Below are 16,121 nucleotides of genomic sequence, written 5' to 3'. Positions count from 1 at the left end.
CCGTCAATGTCCCGGAGGGTTCTCGCTTCTCGAAGGAGTCGATCAAGAAGAGCATTTTCGGCGGTGACACGTTTACGAGGAACGTGGAGAAGGCCGACAAGCTGAAGGCCATCGCGGAGAAGCTCGGCTGCTCGCTGGCGCAAATGTCGCTCGCGTGGTGCATTGCCAACAAACACGTGGTGACTGTGCTGATCGGAGCGAGTAAATCCTCCCAACTGGGCGAGAACCTCAAGGCGCTGGCGTTCGTTGACAAGATCACGCCGGAGGTGAAGGCTGAGATCGACGCCATCGCCAAGTATGTGCCGTCCCAGCCGTGGGTGGACCACCTGCAGGACATTCGCATGAGGCACCTGTAGGCGACACTTTATAAAAAACGAATACGCGCCGTTCCTTTCAAAATCTCCGGTCATGAGCAGTACAAATGTATAGGCTGACGTTCCCAACAATCCACACCTACGCCGTCAGTTGAATCGGCTTACATGTACTTAGTCCTGGACGCGACCATGGTCCATGGGTCACGTGAATATCGAGATAGCTGTCGCTATAGAAGAATCCCAATCAATTCCCTGCTGAGCCTCAGTAAAAATCTATTCCGCCTGCTAGCCATACCGACGCTTACAGCCCCCGGTACAGCTCGTCGATCTGCGGCTGGAAGTACCTCTTCAGCTGCGGACGCTTGAGCTTGAACGTCGGCGTGATCAGGTCGTCGTCGGAAGAGAACGGCGTCGGGTGGAAGTGCACGTTCCTCACGCGCTCGAAACCGCGCAGTCGCGCCTCCTTCGCCACGCGCTCCATGTCCGCGCGCACTTCCTTCTGGTACTCGGCGTTCTGCAACACCTTGTTCTTGGACGCGTCCTCGCCGCTCAGACCGTGCTCCTGCGCCCACGTCTTGGTCACCTCCGGGTCGGGCACCACTACGCCCACCAGACAGCTCTGCAGCGAGTCTCCGTACACGAAGAGCTGCGCGATGTACTTGGACTTGGCGTACGCGTTCTCGATCTTCTCGGCGGCCACGTACTCGCCCTGCGCGAGCTTGAAGATGTTCTTCTTGCGGTCGATGATACTTAGCGTGCCATCGGCGTTCCAGCAGCCGATGTCGCCTGTGTGGAACCAGCCACGCTCGTCGAACGACTCGTGAGTCATCTCTGGGTTCTCGTAGTACTCGGTGAACATTTGAGGGCCCTTCACCAGGATCTCACCACGCGGACGGGGCTTGTCGAGGCTGGTGTAGCCCATTTCCGACACGTCTTCGAGCTGCACCTGCGCGTACATGACGGGGGTACCGACGTGCGACTCCGTGGGCATGTCAATCGCTCCCACGCACACAGCAGCGGCCGACTCGCTGAGTCCGTAGCCCTCCACGACGTCGCAGCAAAAGACAGCCTGCATGAACTTCTTGACGTCAGCGCTCATAGGAGCCGAACCGGAGAAGACGAGTCGCACGTTACCACCAAGAGCCATTCGTAGCTTGTTGAACACCAAGCGGTCCCACAACACGTGCGTCTTCTGCCCAACTTCCACACCAGCGAGCTTGGAAGCGATGGCTTGGTCAAAGATCATCTCCTTGATGCCGCCAGCGGCCTCCACTCCCTGCGTGATCTTGTCGTACACGCGGCTCACGAGGCGCGGCACCGTCACGAAGACCGTCGGGTGCAGTGCGCCAATGTCGTCCATAAGAAGTCGCAGGTCGCCCTGGTAGAAACCCGCAGACGCGCCGTTCAAGTACATTAACGCCAGCACCACGCGCTCTAACACGTGCACGAGCGGCAGGTACGAGATGTGTACATCCGTCGGGTAGATCTTCAGTCGGTTGCTGGCCTGACGCGCGGCGTACGTGAAGTTACGCTGCAGCAGCACGACGCCCTTGGGGTCGCCCACCGTCCCCGACGTGTAGCAGAGGGTCGACACGTCCGTGGGCAGTGGGGGGTCTGCAGGGCGCGGCTGCGTCTTGCCCTGCGCTTCAACCTCCTCGAACGTCTTCAGTTCAATGTCATTTGCAGCCGCCAATTGCTTCTGCTGCTCGGAAATGGCGTCGACCATCACGATCGTCTTGACGGACGGACACTTGGTGACGCAATTCATGACAACGTCAAACTGTTTACTGCCGCAGAATAAGACGCGCAGTCGTGTGTGGTTGATGACAAACGGCACGGCGTCAGGTCCTAACGTGTCGTACAGCGGCACCATCACGTAACTCATGCGGTCGCACGCGTGGCCCACGAGACACCACTCGACCTGGTTCTTGCAGAAGATGCCGACCTTGTCCTGTCGCTGGAGGCCGAACGTGGCTGCCATTCCACTAGCCACGTCGTCCATCCGGGTCTTCACTTGGCTGTACGTCAGCCACTCGTAAGGTCCTGCCTTACCTGTGGCTGGGTCGATGCTGCGCTGTCCGTAGCACGGCCGGGAGCCGTTTTCAATGCCACAGCCAATGAGGAAGTTGTGGTACAGCGTCATCTCGTCCTCGTTGAGCGGCTCCTTGTCGGACACTTCGTATGCGGGGCCGTGGCTGGCGTCGCGCGTGTCGGGCACTTCGACGGTGTAGCGTTTGCCAGTGTACGACTCGAAGTCCACGTCGGCGAGAGAGCCACCAGTGCTGTGTGCTGAGCCCATTGGTGTGTAGATTGATGTGCAAGTTGCTTGCAACGCAGAGGTTCTTGTCTTGTTGCTGCAGTGCGAAATGCCGAATGGATGCCGGGTTTCTTTCCAGTCCGCCAGGACAAATCCACTCGAGACACGCACTACACTGCAAGGTTATACATGTCTGTTTCGCACGGCGAAATCTCGGCGAATGCTTACGCGCGCGTTAATCGATTGGTCGAAATGGATTTCGACCAATGGAAAAGATACACACTTCAACTTGCGACTGGCGAGGCCCATTGCCGAATTTGCAGGCGTCGCATTGACACAACTTTCTTTCATGGCGGCATCGACGGCCATGGATTCTTCATCGTGCATTGATCAGAGGCTATGGCGGGTTGGTGGCAGCTGTGACAACTGTCGTTCTGTGAGTGGGACTTGAGAAGTCTGAGCATAGATCAAGACAATGAGGTGGTTTGGTAAATGGGGAAGTCCATTACTTGTGCCTGTATGCATGCAGCCACTCAAGGGAAGAAGAAGCTCCAGATCTCGCCAGGCACCCACGAGGACGAGGCGCCAGCGTCGACGGGGCTGTACTCGTGGACGCCGTCGAAAGGGATGAACGTCACCGGCTTGGAGCAGTTCGCGTACGACGTCTTGATGTGCGACTTCGACCCGGCGGCAGGTTCCAGCGCCGTCTGGTTCGTGCAGCCGTTCACCTTGACGAATACGTCCCGCATGGAGCGGCCCTTGGAGATCAAGTTGCCGGGGTCGCTCACGCCGTGGATCACGAGGAAGCCGATGGGTACAGGCTCCCCCACCGCAGTCGTGTAGTCGGTGCCCGACAGAACGGCAGCCGCCTTGAACGTCGAGCCACGACCCGAGTTAGCAATCGCGTTTGTCATGGACCCACCAAAGCTGAAGCCCACGACGAAGCGCTGCTCCGTGTCCACACACAGTCCATTGTCGATGGTCTGGACGAGGGAGTCGGTGAAGGTCATGTCGTCGTCGTTGACGTTACTCCATCCATTATCAAGCCCCTGCGGCGCCACGAAGATCGCAGACTCGTTGGCGTAGCTCAGCAGGCCGTAGTAGCTGCCGTTGCCGTACCTGGACGAGTTCTGCGTGGCATTGAACGCAGTAGCACCGAACCAGTGGTAGGCGATGATGAACGGATACGGCACGTTCGAGTCGTAGTCTTCCGGCACGCGCACAATGTATCCACGCTCCGTCCCGTTGATTGCGGTGGTGTACGTGCCGCTGGTGATGTCGGGCGTCTTGCCACACCCGGAAGAGTACGTCACAGCATCGGTTGTCTGGAACGCTCCAAGTGCGACCAGCATAGAGGAGAGGAAGGCTGCCTTGAACGCCATTATGACTGTAGTGCTGCGCGGTCCGAGTCGGAGACAGGGAGTGAAATAATGACACAAATGGTCAAGGGAGGGATCAGCTGATATCCCACACGGAAACCATAGAGCTTCAAGTCGCAAAGCTCAGTACCACACGTTACCACACCAAAATGGTGTTGTCCTTGTGTGCACAATACCACAACGTGTCCCCTCGTTGGGTCCGTCGTGCAGTCTTCAAGAAGATAGCAAAAGTATCCGTAACTAGTCGTCACCATGGGCGCAGGCAGCAGCTCGGAGCTCCCCATGAGCCAAGTGGACTTTGACTCGTACACTGGCAAGCGCTACACCGTCGAGATTCCCAACACACGCGATGCGTCCCACGGTCCAGCCTACGAGACGCCAGACAAGGAATCGCTCAACGAAAGCGAGATGACGCTGTACCACAACTTCCTGCGTGGCTGCGAGATCGAGAACGGACAGAGGCCGTGCTACGGTCGCCGCACTGTTGACCCCGAGACGGGCAAGGCGGGCGCGTACGAGTGGCTGACGTACAACGAGGTGAAGACGCGGATGGAGCGCGTGGCCAGTGGCCTCAAAGCGGTGGGCGGCCTTCAAAGGCAGGACATGGTGGGCGTCTTCTCCAAGAACCAGGTCGAGTGGTGTCTCGTGGGCCACGCGTGCGACCGCATGAGCTACGTGCTTGTGCCGCTGTACGACACACTGGGACCCGACGCCGTGCCCTTCATCGTCAATCACACGGAGCTGCGCGTACTGTTCTGCGGCAAGAAGCAGTTTGACGTCGTTATGGACTGCGCCAAGGACTGTCCGACGTTGAAGCTCGTGGTGCAGTTTGAGCCGGTCACGGAGAAGCAGGTGCAGCAAGCCAAGGAGAAGGGCTTGGAGCTGCGCAGTCTCCAGGACCTTGAGCTGCTGGGCGAAGCAGACCCGCGTCCAGCGGATCCACCGCTGCCGACGGACGTGTCGACGTTGTGCTACACGTCGGGGACGACGGGAGACCCCAAGGGAGTGATTTTGCTGCAGCGGAACTACACGTACGTGGTGCGACAAATGTGCGGTCGGATGTCCATCCTCGCCTCGGACGTGCACTGCTCGTACCTGCCGCTGGCGCACGTGTTCGAACGCGCTGTGCTTGGCGTTCTCCATGCTCATGGTGCGTCGGCAGGGTTCTACCAAGGAGATCTGCTGACGCTTATGGACGACCTGGCAGAGCTTCAGCCGACGGTCTTCGTGTCGGCGCCGAGACTATTCAACCGCGTGTACGACAAGATCACGCAAGGTGTGGCCGCTGCCGGTGGACTGAAGAAGATTTTGTTCGATCGAGCGCTTGCGGCCAAGCTCGCGGGCCTGCCCGATGGACACAAGACCCACGCGTTGTGGGACGCGCTGGTGTTCTCAAAGGTTCGGATGGCGCTTGGTGGTCGCGTGCGCCTCATCTTCTCGGGCTCTGCGCCTTTGAGCGCTGAAGTGAAGGAGTTCATGAAAGTCGTCTTCTGCTGCGACGTCGCAGAGGGCTACGGACTCAGCGAGACGGCGGCCGCGGTGGCTGTGGGGGCGGTCGATATGCCCATGGGAGCTCATGTTGGAGCGCCACTCATGTACGGCCAGGTGCAGCTGGAAGACGTGGCAGAAATGAATTACACGAGCCACGATAAGCCTCGACCCCGTGGGGAAATCTGTGTGCGAGGTCCGATGGTCTTTGCTGGGTACTACAAGGAGCCAGAGAAGACTCGCGAGGCCATCGATGCGCGCGGCTGGTTCCACACGGGCGACATCGGCTGCTGGAACGCGGACGGCACGCTGAGTATCATCGACCGCAAGAAGAACATCTTCAAGCTGGCACAGGGCGAGTACGTGGCCGTGGAGAAGATCGAGAACATCTACGCGAAGAGCAAATACGTGGGACAGCTTTTCGCCTACGGTGACTCGCTGCAGAGCTGTCTGGTAGGCGTGTTAGTGCCAGACCCGGAGGTGGCCGAAGGTTGGGCTCAAGAGAAGGGTTTGCGCGGAGCAGACGCGTCCAGCGCCAAGCTGGTGCACAACCCAGAGTTCCAGAAGGCCGTGCTGGCAGACATGGCTCGGGTAGCTCAGGAGGCACAGCTGCGAGGTTTCGAGCTTGTCAAGAAAGTGCACTTCCACCCGGACCCATTCTCGCTTGAGCAGGGCCTCATCACGCCCACTTTCAAGCTCAAACGTCCACAACTCAAGGAGTTCTTCCAGCCGCAGATTACCAAGCTCTACACAGATCCCAAGTAGAAAATCGCGACAAAACTACTCGTGCGAAGGCAGAAGCAAGGTCAAACTCAGCACTTCTAGCTGTATAATGCAGCCTTCTGCACCTCAATCAACAACGCACCGCTCGCTTCTTGGATTGACGCCCCCACGCATCGAGTTGGTTAGAATAGCATAGTGGTTTCGTTCTTGGACTGGATGGAGGCACCTCCGTGCTCACCCTCTGTGGATAATAGCCCCGTTGTTCGGCTCAGCGGAGCCAAATCAAATGGCGAGGCTAGACAATGCGTCGCCGTCATTGGGGATCGCCGCCGCTCCTCCTGGAGGAAGCAGACGCCCCAAATCCGCCGGTGGCTTCCCGTCCGCGAATCGCAAACTGGTTTCGGCGATAGTGGCGGCGTCACCCAGCTCCAGTCGAACTCAGGCACCGAGTTCAAATCAAAGTTCGAGTCAACCACGACGTCCACAATCAAGTCGATATCGACGACCACCGTCGTCTTCAGGGACAGGAAGTCCGAGACCGAGGCCGTGTTCCACCGCGATACAGCTGTGGAGACAACCAGGGACACCAGTTGCTTCTTGCCACAACTCCATTGTGCAGCGCATTGTCCGGGAAGAGATCGACGAGCAGCGGCACGTCACTCTCGAGGCGCAGCGCCAGCTCCATGAGCTGCAGGCCGCCAACGCGCGACGCCAAGAAGAGCTGGATCTCGCACATCGACACCTTCAAGCGTTTGATTCACCGACAACTACCTCCGCAAAGCCCGCACCAACAGCACTAACATCGGTGAACGAGGGTGCTACGCAAATGTCTAAGCAGAAACCACCTCCGACCGATGTCGCGGCCAGTTTGAAAGATGAAATCGCACACCAGGACGCGTACAAGAAGCGTCTGCGATACATGCACGGGCGACTGATGCGCCAAGTGCGCTATTTGGAAGCGAACGCCGACCTGCTCGCCGAAAGACGGAGGGCGGCTCACCGAGAGCGAGCTTTGTGTCGAAATCGAGTGAAGACGGAGGCCGACAAGAATTGTTTGATCAAGCAGCAACTTCGCGAGTTGCACGGACAGCAAGCGGCTTTCAAGAGCAATGCGCTTCCTGTTCTCGAGTCGTATCGAGACGAGTTGGCGTCCAGGTTGGTGATCACCCAGCGGCGACGAGATGCCGACCGCCGTCGTGACGAACTTCTTCGGTTCATTGGCTCTCGGCCGAACGGAGGGTCAAAAGTCTCGACTCGATCCCTTACCAGCGCCACTGCAGCGATCACACGAGAGCGTGCACCGGTTACTCGAGTGCAGCGTCGAGATAGTTACAACATCTTGGTGGTCGATGCAGACGAGAACAAGCGTGAGACTCTGTTTGCTGTCTACGAAGGCCAGTACGCGCGCGTGCTGCGAGAAACGGGAGAAGTGGATTTGAATTTGGTGGTGGAGCGCTTTCAGTCGTACCGTGAGAGCACCGCGCGGCTGCGAGAAATTGCAGTCGAGTTGCGTAGTGAAGGAGCTCGTCTAACTCGTGAACAGCACGCGCACGGCGCCATGGTGTCGCGTCTTCGTATGTCAGGGCCAACGGATGTAGTAGTGCGTCGTCAACGACTGCGCGATCGCCTGGAAGGAGAAATTCACGCGCAACAACTTGCAAAGGCCCACGCGAGAGAGCGTGTGAACGCTCAGTTGAAAGCGTTTGTCTACGTCCAGCAAGGAGTGCTGCATATTGTGGAGCTCTTGCAGTGTCTAGAAGACCGGGCAGGAATGGCTTTGTCGCCTCCAGCGTCAGTGCTGACTATTGCACGAACTGGCATGGGAGGCTCTCAACCGGCCGAAATGGCCTTGAAAAGTGTAGCTCCCGCTTTGCAGACTCTGATTCTCCTTGCTCGGGATATGGGCCGTCGAGGCTTGCAGCGCGAATGGCTCAAGCTGCCAGCTCTCGGCTACTCGGTGCCTCAAGTTGCTCGCCTTGAACAGTTCGCACCCGAGGGCCAAGTCCAGCGCGGACCCTTCGACACTGAAGATGATCGGCAGGACAGCAACAGTTCTGATGCAAGAGACAACAAGCACACAAGTGAACGTCGCGAAGATGAGATCGATGAAGAGCGACGTGACGCCTCTGTAATGCGACGCGTTATCAAAAAGCAGGAGAAGGAGACGCTGCGCCAAGCTGAAGCTATCCTACACCAAGCTGCTGAAGCCAAGAAGCTGCAGCAACAGCAAAGGAGGCCCCCCTCACAACATCAATCTGACGCAGATATCGTAGCAGCGCACTTCCGAGAGCAGCGACGTATTGAGCGCCAGGAACGCCGCTACTTGAACGGAAATGCCTCGCCTTCGTCTCATCGTCGAAGCACTACGAGCACCTGCAATCCCGTGGTCACGACACCAAGGACACATAGCCCCAGGCGCAGACATCCACCGAACTGATTGATAAAATATTTATGAAGCGAATAGTCTTGTTATTTACCCTCGGAAGCACGCGCGCATGAAGCGATTGTAGTCCACAAGGCCGTCGTCGCTGTCAAAAACTCGCAGAACCGCTAGGAAGCTCGAGTCTGTCAAGGACAACGCGTACCAATCGAGCAGCTGGCGAAAGTGGGCAGCACTTACACGCCCCGAGTTGGTTTTGTCCAGAGTTTTAAACGATGCGTACACTTCTTTCCACTTGGCCTGGACGCCCAGCCGTAGATCTTCCGGAACGCTTTCGCTGCCGCTCGCTTTGTTCTTGATGGGGGACGTCAGTGACAGACTCGGTAGCAAGTCGCCACCACCACCGCCACTAGAACCGAGATCGCTCAAAGCACTCGTGAGCTGCCGTAGCAAAGCGTGGTAATTCAGACGGCCATTTTGCTCCGCGTCGTACTTGAGCTGCAGTCGGACAATTTCTTCCTGGTCGAGCTCGATGCCCAGCTCTCCCAGCACCTTTCGTAGAGAAGAAGGCGTCACACTTCCACGATGCTCGTTGTCGAGAGCCTGCAATTTGCGCGTGAGCTGCTTCCACGCAGTTTTTCCTTGGGCTTGAAGGGCTTTTTGCAGCTTCTGTTCGACCGCACCGGCACCTCCAGTAGCCCCAACGCCAGCATTAAGAGCAGCTCGAGGGTTCTCGACAGCGTGACTCACAGCCTGCGCTGCAAGAACGTAACCTGCGCGACTTGTAAGCTGTCGCGAAGCCACAATACCAGCTTGAGACCGACGCACAGCTCGAGGACTGATGCCCACGGCGCTGTAGTATGAACAGTGACTAGATAAGTCGCTCATAGACGAATCCTTCCCGACTTTGTCTGGGTCTCGTCCACCCAGTGCATGCAACAGTTGCAGGTACTTCACCTGACCTGTGGATCGTTCACCGCGCGCGTCTTCTTCTTCATAGAACCCCAGCAACTCCTGCGCCACTGCATCGCCTCTCAATTGAATTCCCAGTCGCTCCAGCGCGCGGTGTAGTTCCGGGTACGTGAGCAATCCAGACCCACTCGGATCCATGTTCGCTAGGAGTTTGTAGACGGCATTTTGCTGCGATCGCGTGGTAGTCATGAGGTGACGGATTGCCACACGTGCCTCGTGCACGTCAAGTGGTCGGTCTTTGGTAGCGATGCTCATGAATTTGTCTCGCTCCTCGCCGTCAATTCGATCCTCTTCATCGTCTTCTTGCAGCACAAGAGCTTGAGCTTGCAGTCCAGCCTTGCCGTCCATGTCCAGAAGGAACCCACGATAGTAGAACTGCCCCCCGCGCGCGATATACCTGGCAAAGAGCTTTGCAGTAGCTCGCGTTTCGCGCCATTTGGTGCCTGCATCAACGCTCAGCTTCGCACACAGTCGCGTGAATACAGGCAGACTCACAAACCCACGTCGGTCCGCATCCACGTCAACCAGCATCCTCTCGAGTTCACCAACCTTGGCTCGGAAGAATTGACGTAGAAGCTCAAGCTCAGTGCCCACGTCGAGTTCAGTGTCGCCTAACGAAGGACCTCCAGACAACAAGGCAGCAGCACCAGCAGCTCTACTGGCGACCTGGGTATTCGGATCGTCCAAGTCATTGGGATCGTTCGCTTCTAGCCCGGGGTCCTCGTAGTCGGTCAAGAATGACGCGTACCGGATTAACGGTGCGTCGGTAGCAACGCTGCGGTCCTCGTAGAAGTAGCAGAGGAATGCCGTTTGTGCCTCAGTCAGAGACAGCACTTCACGCACTGCGAGCGCAAAGGCTGGTGTCGAAACTCGTCCTTGCCGACGCGGGTCGCACGCAGCAAGTCGGTCTTGCAATGCTCGCCATTGCACTGCCCCAAGACGAGCACGCGCAACGCGAACACTCCACACAAGAACAAGAGACTCGGTGGGTGCCGTGGCTTGCTGGCTGTGCTGTCGACCTACAGCAATCGCCCCTTTTGCACCTTCTCCCTGAAGTGGCGGAGTGAAGAAACTCTCCGTGTCGGCTACGCGCGGCCTGTAGCTTTTGACCAGCGAGCGGTAGTCCATGAGTTGGTGCGCGTGAGAACCACAGGCTCGAAAGAGCGAGCCGAAGTGTCGAGACGGTAATGGTCCAAGGTGCTTGCTCAGCACACGCAGCAGCTCGGCTGGCGGCACAAGTCCGCCTTTGCGTGGATCACTCAGCTCCAGTTCAACGTGAATAGCCCTCCAGCTTGCATCGGGTAGGCGTGAGAACGCTTCTTTCAGCTCGTTTCCAGGTGAAGACAACGCCACACGATTCTTGTGGGCCCCCTTGACGTCCTTGTTGCCAGCGAACACCAGCGAACTGTTTTCCTGCAAGCTGCACGTCATAGCTGCCGCTCCTGGTTTACCTCGAGATGGCGTCAGCTCCCCAAAACTCGCCGCGAACTTGCGGTAGTCAACGTTACCCTTTCCATGGTCTCCGGAAGACGCAACGAGCACCGTGGCTACCTCTTCCTCGGTATCTACGAGGTGAAGGTCTCGCAGCGCCTGCGTGAACACAGCAGCAGGAATCGACCCCAAGTTGGTGGGATCCAGCGCCGCGAAAGTCGCTACAATCTCTGCATTTCTACTTGAAAGCTTTTCACCCACCACAATGCGAAGCTGCTCAAGCAGAAGCGGGTCCTTTCCTAACGCGGTTAGCCCACTCGCATTCTGGTTCGCGACCTTCTTGGGCGAGTGTCCTCCCAGCACGCCCGTCACTCCTGGAGACTGTAGCGTCTTGTTTGTTGCTGTGATGTTGTTGGCGCCACTACCGACAGCCACTTCGGCGATAGCTTTCCCAGCTGGACGATCAAACACTAGCGAGTTCCCGACGTTGTTGGTATCGCCGTGCTGGAAGCTGCTGCAAAATTGAGCGAGGAACTCATGATAGTCGATAGTCGTGCCGTCTTGCGAAAGCTCTTCGAGAGCTGCTGTCGATAGCGCGGGGATCCCAAGTCCAGCCAACAATCGCGCAAACGCTGGCTTGGAAAGTTTCCCGGGGCCCAAAGCACCAGTGTCTGCCGCGCGGCAGGCATCACGGACTGCAGCCCACGAAACACGCAAATTCGCGCCCAGCAGTATCCGCAGCTCTCCAACAAGTTGCGTGTGCCGTATGCTCAGTCGTGACAGATGCTCTGCTAGTCGGGGTTTCTTCACGAGTGCGCGACTCGCAGCGCCTGCAACAAGACCGCTGCTTTCAATCGGACCGCCAGTGTCCTGAGTGCCGGTAGTGGGGCCTCGGAGAGACCGCGCGAGGTCATCCACGAACTCGACGTAGCTCAGTCCGCGGTCGTTGTTCTCCTCGAATTCGTGTCGAAGCGCTTGAGCTTCTGCGCGAGTGATGACAATCCCATGAGCTGCAAACACGTCGCCCAAATGCGTGAGCGACAGCGCCTCGCGAGCTGTGGCTAGCTGGAAATTGCTCCCGAGGTTTCGAATGTCGCCGCTCAAGATCAGCGGCTTCTTCCGTAGCGTCGACGGGATCGGCGAGTCCGCCGGGCGTATCACTGCTTGGGCCTTGGCATCAGCACCGAGCACCTTCATGGGGGACGCACTGAGGGCGTATGTCCGACCAGAGCGTGCATTCGCCGCCGCCCCCTTTACCGGCCGAGGCGTGACAGCCGGTGCCAAGTTGCTCTGCATCTTCCACCAAAGCCGCCTCCACCAGGCGAACCGAAGTGATAGACCCGAGAACAGGACGGAATCGGTCTGATGCAGACAAGAGTCGACGAAGGCGACACGCCCAGGAATACCGCCGCTAAATCGAGGAAGAGAGAAGCTCATGAATCATGGACAGCTCCGCCATGCCACGCAGGACTCGCTATTCTTGGGGTGGTGAACCTGCATTGGCGTGGCGTTCTTGGTGTTTCGATATCTCTTTGAGAGACTCACATGCGAATGCACGTACTGGATAAGTCCACTTGGGTGTCCTCGAGTCCTTCCATGGAACTCAAGTTGCGTATACCTTCCGGGTCGCTGTCTGGCTGGCTAACGTCGCAGTGCTGACGGAGCACGTTTGCCAACTGGCTGAAGCTGGCCTTGAAGCTCATGCCGTTTGCCATGAAGTGGAACAGCTCACTACGCACGAGCGTGTAGCGCTTGTCCAAACCAGGTTCGAGATCGTTCAAAACGACGGGGAAAATCGGTCGCCCCTTGTCTTCCGCGAAGGCCAATTGGTCTCGCACTAACTCGTTGCCCATTGTTTGTTTCGATACCAGCACCACGAAACACGAGCAGCGTAGGATAGTTTCTTGTGCCACCTGGATCCGTGTGTAGAAATCTTGGCCTTCGATGCTGCGGTCACTGTAACACGAGATGCCTGCGTCCATGAGTCGGGATGAAAGTTGGTGCACGAAGGTTTTGTGCTTGTCACCATGCGAGAGGAACACAAATCCTCCCTCTTGCCAGTCATTCGGCGAAGCAGACTCGGTCGTTTCGGAGAGTAGCGAGTCGGTTAGCGTCTGCAGCATCGTGCCGCGATTGCTTCGCTCCCCGCCTCCGTCTGCATCGCCACCATCAAGTCGATGACTCGTAGCCACGTTGTTTTGCCGAGTGAAGAAGCGATGCTTCTCGACCTCATCTCGCACTCCGTCAAGCAACAAGTGGAACTGAGACCGATACCTGCCCTCGTCGTAGGCGTACTCAACTCTTCCTTCATCGTGCCGAAGATCCACAATAGCAGGCTCGAACGGAATGATCTGCCGCGTATACAGATACACTTGCATGTTTTCGTCGACGATGGCGCCCTCCGTCGAGACAGCCAGGATAGGAGTTCCCACCTGCTTGGCCAGCGCCAGCTCCTTCAGACACCACTCTGAAGACGCGTAGTCCTCAGTCAGGATACAGAGCACAATGGATGCATTCGTGATGCCACGAGCGATCTCTTCACGCCACACGGCACCTCCGCCGATGCCACTCGGGTCCATCAGGTCCAACCACGTCGTGATATTGGCTTCCTCGAGCGACTGGCGTAGCTTGCGCGCGAACTCCAGATGCGAGTGCGTGTAGCTGATCATGACATCGCGTTGACCAGCGGCGCGCTTGAGTTCGAAGAGTAGCCTCGTATTCGCCGTGCAGTCGAGTGGACGTAGCCCTTCGTTGTTCATTCGCATGAGGTCACCACCATTCGCCAAGACAGCCAGTGCTGACTCCTGGTTCTCCTCTCGCACAGCAACGTGCAGCGCAGTGTCGCCCGTTATCGGCAACTGGTAGCCGATGTTGCCTCCTGCGTATGTCAGTTCACTGAAGAGTTCCCGAGACGCATCCAGCGCGGAGGCAGCACACATGAGCGGCGTCATGTACTCACTGTCAACCAGATTGGGGTCAGCTTTAGCTCGAAGTAGCAAGTGTACAACCTCTAGCTTATTTAGCTTTGCTGCCCAATGCAGCGGCGAGCGTCCACGGACATCTTGGAAATTCGGGTCAGCGCCCCCTTTCAACAGCGCTTTCACCGCCTCCGCCGAGCCGCTGATAGCAGCCCAGTGCAGCGGCGTGCGGCGATTGAGACCCACGTAGCCCATTTCACCCAGACAGTCCACGTCCGTCTTGCGCGCGATGAACTTTCGCACCGCTTTGACATTATTGCGGGCTGCCGCGAGGTGAAATGGTGTGAGCGCGACGTCACTGCCCCACTCTTCCAACTCCTGAGCCACCGCGTAGTTGCCGCGGACATACGCGAGTTGCAGCGGCGTCATGGTGTTCATATATCCTGGGTCGGGGATCACGAGCGGGTCAGCGCCGTGCAGCAGCAGCTCTCGAGCGATTTCACCATGTTCAGCCAGATAGAGCGGCGGGATGCGGTTCGATCTGAATGACGCCTGGGCAAGCGTTCCTGGAGGCGCTCCTCGCTCCAGCAGCCAGCGCACAGTCTCCAGCTGGCCTGTAACAACTGCACAATGCAGCGGCGTGACCAGCGTTGTGTGGAAGATTGAGTTCGCCGAGTCTTCGTCGCTGCGCTCGGGGCGCTTGACGACGAGCTGGATGAAGTGCCAGAAGAACCCACCGGTCGAAATCACCACTCGCTGCACTTTGTCTAGTGCTGCCAAGTCAAACTCAAACTCTCGTAAGAGCTCTAAAGCGCGAATATTGCCAAGGCTAGCAGCTATATGCACCGGGTTTTCGCTCGACCTTGCGAAGAACCGCCATCTGATGGTCGGAGCCGCGTAAATCTTGCGGGGAAATCCAATCTCGCTGCTCGTGAGTCCTTTGTCCTTGGCGTACTCTAGAATTTCGCGCATCTCATGCAGATCACCGCGACGTGTAGCGTAATAAAGTCGCGTTCGCACGACGGGGATGATCTTCTTGGTCGTGTTGAGCTTCCGGTCCGCTCGCAAGTTGACGTGCTTCCGCAAGTCTCCGGTCTGCGCAGTCTCCATGAAGGCGCCGAGCTGCATCTTGATGTGCTCTCGGTAGCGCGTGAAGTAGTAGAGCACCGTGAACAGGCCACCGTAGCACGCAGCCGCCCCCAGCGCGAATATCTGCGTGGCGGCGCTTCCGCAAGAGCTGATGGCTCCGCCCAAGAGAATATACAGGAAGTACAGCACCAAACCAATGTCGAACAGCAGCATGAACACTGCCAGTACCTCGCATAGCTGGAAGACGAAGCAGCGTCGGATCATTGCCATGCTGCTCACTTCCTCCTCGGAATGTTCGTCGCTGTCCTCGCTTGGTTTTTCGTCGCCGCTCGCGTCCTCCCGCTTGAACGGCTCGAAGGCGCGCAAGCCGGACCCTGGCAGCGACAAGATGATGGCGGCCGGCAGCGTTTGATAAATAAGGACGGAGAAGTTGGCGACCGACCTGCAGTTCTCGTACTCGTCCGAGTCCTCGTCCTTGTGGCGGCTGAGCCACCGCTCGACGAAGACGTTGTAGAAGACGAGGCCGGCGAAGAGACCTCCAGTTAACAGCATACCGGACCGCATCAGGCGACGCGCGAAGAAGGAGTTGTTGAGGAACCGGATCATGAGCCAGTGGCGGGGCACCTCGGCCAGTTTCCCGTGTAGCGCTTGGACATTGGCGAGGTGACGCCGCCTGATCTCCTGCAGTGGTGGCCATATCTGCTGGTTTTTCGGAGACTGTGTGAGTTGGTACGTGGCGCTGGAGATGTCGGACCGCGCAGTGGAGTCGACGAATGGCGTCCGGAGACTGCGTTGGGTGTTGACGGACTCATCGGGGTCGCGTGGAGCCCCGTGGCCACCAAAATGGAGGCGGCGACTGTCGTTGGCAGCAGTGGAGTCGGACGTGGGGCTTTCGCCTCCGACCATCGCGTTGGGGGTGGGCGAGCAACAGACAAATACTCAACTGATCACGTGTGGTGCGGACTCTACCGTGGAGAGCAAGTGGCGTCAAATCTCCGAGATGGATAAATGCAGGCGACAAGTCCTTAAACCGAGGCTAGGAGAGAGGAAAGGGCCCCAGGTGGAGTATGTCACAGCTGCTGTTGTCGTTGAAGCGAGGTTTGTACGGACGATTACGACGCGCACTGGCCGATTGTGCCCATTGAGCTGCCCACATGATGATGAACGGTA

General features: G+C 57.9%; 7 protein-coding genes across 7 annotated transcripts; 2 read left to right on the top strand and 5 right to left on the bottom strand.

Moving 5' to 3' along the window:
• Positions 1-615: 615 nt before the first annotated feature.
• Positions 616-2,613, bottom strand: KRP23_9870 (Long chain acyl-CoA synthetase 7, peroxisomal; the record flags this gene model as incomplete). The annotated part of the gene is made up of 1 exon (XM_067895479.1): positions 616-2,613. One exon carries the CDS (start codon positions 2,611-2,613, stop codon positions 616-618), a length of 1,998 nt encoding a protein of 665 aa, XP_067741692.1.
• Positions 2,614-3,104: 491 nt separating this feature from the next.
• Positions 3,105-3,953, bottom strand: KRP23_9869 (putative feruloyl esterase C; the record flags this gene model as incomplete). Its single annotated transcript, XM_067895478.1, has 1 exon — positions 3,105-3,953. One exon carries the CDS (start codon positions 3,951-3,953, stop codon positions 3,105-3,107), a length of 849 nt encoding a protein of 282 aa, XP_067741691.1.
• Positions 3,954-4,202: 249 nt separating this feature from the next.
• KRP23_9868 (Long chain acyl-CoA synthetase 7, peroxisomal) lies at positions 4,203-6,203 on the top strand (the record flags this gene model as incomplete). Its single annotated transcript, XM_067895477.1, has 1 exon — positions 4,203-6,203. One exon carries the CDS (start codon positions 4,203-4,205, stop codon positions 6,201-6,203), a length of 2,001 nt encoding a protein of 666 aa, XP_067741690.1.
• Positions 6,204-6,343: 140 nt separating this feature from the next.
• Positions 6,344-6,897, bottom strand: KRP23_9867 (uncharacterized protein; the record flags this gene model as incomplete). Its single annotated transcript, XM_067895476.1, has 2 exons — positions 6,344-6,726; positions 6,822-6,897. 2 exons carry the CDS (start codon positions 6,895-6,897, stop codon positions 6,344-6,346), a joined length of 459 nt encoding a protein of 152 aa, XP_067741689.1.
• A 90-nt stretch (positions 6,898-6,987) lies between these two features.
• On the top strand, positions 6,988-8,598 carry KRP23_9866 (uncharacterized protein; the record flags this gene model as incomplete). The annotated part of the gene is made up of 1 exon (XM_067895475.1): positions 6,988-8,598. One exon carries the CDS (start codon positions 6,988-6,990, stop codon positions 8,596-8,598), a length of 1,611 nt encoding a protein of 536 aa, XP_067741688.1.
• Positions 8,599-8,634: 36 nt separating this feature from the next.
• Positions 8,635-12,141, bottom strand: KRP23_9865 (EF-hand calcium-binding domain-containing protein 6; the record flags this gene model as incomplete). The annotated part of the gene is made up of 1 exon (XM_067895474.1): positions 8,635-12,141. One exon carries the CDS (start codon positions 12,139-12,141, stop codon positions 8,635-8,637), a length of 3,507 nt encoding a protein of 1,168 aa, XP_067741687.1.
• Positions 12,142-12,485: 344 nt separating this feature from the next.
• Positions 12,486-15,857, bottom strand: KRP23_9864 (Ankyrin-1; the record flags this gene model as incomplete). Its single annotated transcript, XM_067895472.1, has 1 exon — positions 12,486-15,857. One exon carries the CDS (start codon positions 15,855-15,857, stop codon positions 12,486-12,488), a length of 3,372 nt encoding a protein of 1,123 aa, XP_067741686.1.
• Positions 15,858-16,121: the final 264 nt, after the last annotated feature.

The sequence above is a fragment of the Phytophthora ramorum genome (assembly GCF_020800215.1).
Source record: "Phytophthora ramorum isolate Pr-102 chromosome Unknown Phyram_PR-102_s0009, whole genome shotgun sequence".
NCBI classification, from domain to species: domain Eukaryota; phylum Oomycota; class Peronosporomycetes; order Peronosporales; family Peronosporaceae; genus Phytophthora; species Phytophthora ramorum.
The sequence above is the reverse complement of the archived record's forward strand: the minus strand, read 5'-3'. Positions and strand labels throughout refer to the sequence as shown.